The sequence below is a fragment of the Nannobrachium achirus genome, assembly GCF_963921795.1.
Source record: "Nannobrachium achirus genome assembly, chromosome: 7".
Lineage (NCBI taxonomy): Eukaryota > Metazoa > Chordata > Actinopteri > Myctophiformes > Myctophidae > Nannobrachium > Nannobrachium achirus.
In genome coordinates, this window is record NC_137816.1 from 33,970,269 (window position 1) to 33,976,268 (window position 6,000).

The 6,000-nt window shown below is 45.6% G+C and overlaps 1 protein-coding gene across 1 annotated transcript in view; it reads left to right on the forward strand.

Moving 5' to 3' along the window:
* phlpp2 (PH domain and leucine rich repeat protein phosphatase 2) overlaps positions 1 to 4,854 on the forward strand; it is a gene marked incomplete at its 3' end in the record, with an annotated part of 74,912 nt that extends 70,058 nt beyond the window's left edge. The window contains exons 18-22 of the mRNA XM_080729234.1: positions 577 to 811; positions 1,733 to 2,252; positions 3,071 to 3,297; positions 3,744 to 3,995; positions 4,528 to 4,854. Of these exons, the coding sequence (XP_080585360.1) occupies positions 577 to 811; positions 1,733 to 2,252; positions 3,071 to 3,297; positions 3,744 to 3,995; positions 4,528 to 4,854 (1,561 nt within the window). The remainder of the gene's footprint in view (positions 1 to 576; positions 812 to 1,732; positions 2,253 to 3,070; positions 3,298 to 3,743; positions 3,996 to 4,527) is intronic.
* Positions 4,855 to 6,000: the final 1,146 nt, after the last annotated feature.

The following is a 6,000-nucleotide window of genomic DNA, read 5'->3' on the forward strand; positions in this document are numbered from 1 at the left end:
AACTTAAAACTTAAACCTATTTTAGTGTTTGGCTATTTGAAATTAGGCCATCTACGTGTATCATTATTAGTATTCATTTATTTATTTTATTTTATCTATTTTCCTTTCTGCCTATTTGTTTTTGTTTTGTTTGTTTGGATAACTTGTGTCGGGGCATACGATCTATAATAGTCCCTTCCTTGCTGGAGTAGGATAAGCAATTTCCTTGATATTTTTATACTTGCATACTAATTCTGCATGGCTGTTTTTTGTATTTCTTTCCTGTAGTTACAAAGATAGTATAGCATTTTTATGACTGGATATCTTATGTTGAAAAAATGTCCTGAGGCCATATACATATCTATTTGGGGGCCCTTGACATCTTGATCTAATATAGTACATACATCTGCATAAAACTATTGTAGATAATTATTGTCATCAGTATATCAACAATGTTTCTCTTTAACAAACTGATCATTGTGCTGTGTTGATGTCGAGGCAGCGAACAGCTGCTTTAAGGCTATGAAGCTGGTGTAATGTGTGTGCGTGCGTGCGTGCGCGTGTGCGCGTGTTTGTGTTTGTGTTTGTATGGTACAGGAAACTAGGCATGGCTGGCCAGAAACTGGGAGCCTCTGCCCTGCTGTGTTACATCCATCATGAGCCTTTAGGGGAGCCAGGAGGCTTGTTCAGCCTGACCGTGGCTAACGTGGGCACCTGCCAGGCAGTACTGTGCCGGGACGGCCAGCCTCTAGCCCTCTCTAAGGTCCTCAGCCTGGAGAACAGCGCTGAGGAGATGGAGAGGGTCAAACTAGCCAAAGCCATCATCACTGAGGTAATACACTAGTTATCATACTAATCGATTTAATCGAATATTTAAAAACAAAATCGTAATCAATCTCTATTTTGGGCATGTAATTATAGGCTAAACGGTTCCCAAAATTTCTAAAATAGTGAAAATAGCTGATCTACAAGCTCACGGCGCATCACAATGCAACTTTTAGAGCCGCTGTTTACAACAATGTATTAATCAATAACACACTTTCCTGACCTCTGACCACCAAATTACACCATTTGTAAGATATTGATTGACTCATTATAAGGTGTGTAGTGATTTGATTATGATACATCAGGGGTAGGCAACCTTAGGCACGGGTGCCAACATTGGCACAGGGGAGGACTCTGAACTCTGATTGGGAAGGGAGTCGGGGAGATAGGTGGATTATTGCTGAGTCTAATGATTGTTATAACAATGTCCTGCCAATCAAAAATATGTCAGAATGTTTGATGGTGTGTCATTAAAATGTATGTTGACATGGCACACTGATTATCTAGAAAATAAAAACATGGCACTTCATTTCAAAACGGTTGCTGACCCCTGTGATACAGTGTACCCAGTTAGAGTGACAGAGTGACATACTGTACAGCACATAACTAGACAGCTTCATTTACGATAGTTTAGCAATCGCATCAAGGCTCAACTAATAAGTAGCATTGCCTATAAAACATGTTTTTGAGGATAAAATGACCATATCAGCATTATGATAATATTAATCTGGGAACCCATTCAGTTTAAAAATAAAGTTTTATCTGTCTACTTGAGAGATTATGAAAATATTGACTTTATAGGTAGCAAACTCTTTATACTTTTCCAGATTCACCTTTGGAATTAAACCCTTCACCATACACTGTGTTCTACTCATGAATATACATGTTTATCTCTATTCTTATTAGAATATTAAAACAATGTTTGCAGGATAACAAGGTGAGCGGAGTGACGTGTTGCTCTCGCCTGCTGGGCTGCTCTTATCTCTCTCCATGGGTACTGCCCAGGCCCTGGGTGCACACCGAGCCCCTCTGTCCCCAAGACGAGTTCCTGATCCTGGGTAACCGAGCTCTGTTTGAAAGGGTCTCCTACCACGAGGCTGTGCGTACTGTTCAGGCCGTGCGCGATCCACGCGCTGCCGCTAAGAAGCTCTGTTCCTTAGCCCAGAGCTATGGCTGCAAAGACAACATCGGAGCCGTGGTGGTGTCTCTACACCTCAGTGAAGACGGCTGCACGTGTGAGCCGTCGCTCTCTACCGCCGCTACTGAGCCCCGAGGGCCCCCGGGTCCCACCGCCTTACCGGCCTCGTTGATGCCCGGCCCAGGTGGTGACCCGGTCACTCCCTCATCCAGCAGCGGCGTCGTGTCCGAGTTCAACAGTGAGACGTCGGCCTCCGAGGTGGGCAGTGAAGCAGGGTCCACCGCCTCCGATGAGCAAACCTCCTCACAAGGTTATTATAGTTTAGAATTCATTTTTTGTGGGCTTTTAGAATTTATTTTTTTGACACCATGATGTGACCAGACGTAAACACAAGCTGTCTGCAGGGGCCGGCGATCGTCTTTTCTTTTTTTCCCGGAAAATACAAAATATAACCAAGATCATCCGTGCTTTAGTTATGGTCCAATAAAAAATGCTTGTTTTGACCAAAAACGCAGAAGAAAGAAAGAATCCGAGATATATTCATTTTCCTGAAATTCATAACATTGGTCTGGGCCGAAAGGAGGTTTTTGGGATGACGTAAATTCCGTTTGGATCATGGGAATTGTAGTTCCGGGAACACTGACGGTGCGGTAGAGTGGCCACTATCGTAAACCACTGTGGACCTCTGGCAATTTGACAAACATACCCGTCACTAGCAGTGAAAGAGTTGAAGGAGCACATCACTAGTTTTCAACTGATTTTCATTTGGTCTCAATTGCCCATTATAAGATGGCACAATTTCTGTCTACTCGTTCTGTGTCTCAGAGGAGGGACAGTTCAGAAACCTGCCTACCAGTGACATCATCAGTAGGCAGGTTTGGTCATTTCAAACTTTTGTTTTATTTCTTTATTAATGCAAGAACCTTGTAATTCTATTAGCTCGGAATCCCCATCGATGATGTTATTGATAGGCAGGTTTCTGTGCTGACCACCAATATGACGCAGAGTGAGTAGACATAAATGGGGCCATCTTACATGTATAACGAGCATGAGAACCAATTATCTGATGATAAAGTTGAAAATGGGTGACGTGCTCCACTAACTATAATAGTAACCCTGCCTACTCAGGCCCTGTGCCCCGGCCAGAGAGACGCTGCAGCCTGCATCCCGCTGCCACCACGCTGGCAGGGGTCATGGTGCCCGGCTTGGCCGGGCCGGGGCCTCACCCGGTCCTGTTCCAGCGGCAGCCCTCCAGCGCCACCTTCTCCAGTAACCAGTCTGACAACGGGCTGGACAGCGACGACGAGTTACCACTTGAAGGTGTGATCTCCAATGGCAGCAAGCTAGAGGTGGAGGTACTGTCGACACTGCACTGACACCAGAGTGTTTGTTCTGTTGATGTCTTATAACAACACTAGTTGTTTATGCATAGTGCGGGATACTGTGATGACACTTTGTGATTGGGTGTGTCTTGTTTGTGGATAGCGCAGTTTACTGTAAAGGGTGTGTAGATACTGTCGCATGCGATCATTCGTTGGTGTTTTTTTAGTCAAAGATAGCACATTATACAAGCTCACAGCGTGTTAATTCGTGCCACACTGCAAGCTTGTATATCTGCTATTCTTTTACATTTTTTGAAAAATCTTGAAAGTGCGACCACTACTGTTTTAGAAGGCATTTGTCTTCTTAATGGGCTAACCACCATCAACAATGGTGTACTTTAACTGCTGTCCAGCCTCTGGCCACTGAATTTCCCCTGTGGTATCAATAAAGGTCTGTCTGTCTGTCTCTCCCTATCTAGGTTGACATCCATTGCTGTGCTTTCCAGCTGCGGTCTGGGGCGCCCAAGAAACCCAAAGACACAGACATGGAGAAGCGGGGTTCTGACTACCCCAATGGTAAGATGCGCAGGCAGAACAGCGTGGTGGTGTCTGCCACTAACGGCTGCCTTCTGGCCGTCTGCGGCAGAGAGATATCGGACCTGAAGAAGTCGCCGTCCACATCCAGCCTCTTTGGCAAGAAGCTGTCCAACGGCTCTGTGGTCGCCCCTCAGGTAGCCCTGTGATAACTATCACATGATCTCCTCCTCGCAATCATTTGGGATAATTGCAGTTATGTTTTGCATAATTGGAATAATTTGCATAACGTTGGAAGCATAAAATGGTCATTGTGTTTAAAAAGCTTAAAAGGCAAACAGAAAAGTAATTTTCATTTATATGTCTTTTATATATTTTTATGCCAAAAACAGTTAAATTGTTACTCGCATCAATGGATTTATTTAGTGCAGGGGTCTTCAACAGGGGGATCGGGAACCCTAGGGGGTCCTCAGAGTTACTACAGGGGGTCCTCCAAATCTTCCAATCCTTTTTATATTAACAACTTGAACCCTAGTGTCCATATTCTGAGAACTGTTGCCAAAAATAGCAGATCTACGTTGCGAGGCGTTGTGAGCTTGTAGATCGGCTATTTTTGGCAAAGAGGACTCTCTCGACTAAGGGGTCCTTGGCCTGAAAACGTTGAAGACCCCTGATTTAGAGACGTGTAAGATAAACAATGTATCAACCCTATGACAACCCTACCCTCAGGACAGCCATAACGTCATCGAGGTGGCCCTGGAGGCTCCCAAAAAGAAGTCAGGCTACTTCACTGCTCCGGCCCAGCAGGACCCAGAGGATCAACTGATTGTGCCCCCGAGTCTGGAGCAGGATGTCCGGGAGCAGCTGCGAGGCCAGAGCCCTGTGGTCTCAGGTCCCCCAGTACCATCCACTCCCCCTTCCATTAGAGACCTCGTATGGGACCACCCGCACCCTCCTGCTCCCATGCTACATCAGCGGGACCATACCTCTTTCCTGGCCCCTTCTGCAGGCCCCACTCCCATCCTACAGCAGGAGGTGTATGATACTGCCCTCTAGAGGGGAGCCAGAGCACAGCACCAACGCAATGGCAACAAGAGCAGAGGAGGCCTTTCTGGTACCTGTGGGATATTCAAATTCAAGTTGCCATTCAAACAAGACACGGTAGATATGTTGGACATTGAGAGATGGGAAAGTGATGTCTGTCAGCACGTCGTTCTAAGCTAACGACTTATCTGAATCGGTTTGAATCTGGTGGAACTGTGTGAGAGGGGCGTCGACGGCACAACCCATGAAAAAGGTTGTGGAAAGGAATCGGCAATACATGTTCCAAAGGACAATTAAGCCCCATACCTGAACTGGAATACCTCATGAATTAAACATTGCAGAACAAGTCAGCAACATTTCCCTTTACTTGGAAGGTCTAGCAATCAAATTGCTGTCCTGAATTGGGGATCCTTTGGAGTGTGATCACTCTAATAATCTCCTCTCCAGGGGTCCGGGGGTCTTTCAGGTCCAGGAGGAAAATCCCTGAGAAAGGAAAGGTGAAAAAGTGCCTACTGCAGATGAATCAGCCCAGAGCATATTGACATTCCCAGCTGCACTGTATTTGTGGATGCGTGTGTTCCTGTTTAAATGTGTAAGAGAACAACACTGTGTGACAGTGTCTCCAAGAGGACACCACTGGTACAGCTGCTGCTCTCCTCCTCTAACAACCCTTCTAACCTGCAGAGCAGCTGTTTGCACTGTCGCCACCCAGGACTCTAGCTTGAAGAGTCCTTATCCCGTGGAAATAAAGGAGACAGTACAAATTACTAAGGCACATAGGAACAGAAAGACTTACAACAAAATCACTGCATTTACATTAACCAGAAAAGCTACTGTGGGATTGTTAAATGTTTCCATTCAGTATGTGCCGAGCCCTGTGTATAGGATGTGATCAATCTTCAAAATGTTGTGACGTTTCAACGTAAGCCTAATTTATGCGCCGTCGCGCGACATGTCACGTGCAGAGAACGTCTGGGAATGGCAGGGAACGGCCGTTGGCCGAGAATAGCAAACCTTGTATGTCGGCTATTCTCGCCGTGCGACACCGTCGTGCAACCATGTATGAATCGAGCTTCAGTCTGTTGAATTTAGGCACTGGTTCACAACTTCACGTGGAATCATGGATGTTTGCTAGCAAGGACATGAATTTTGAATTGT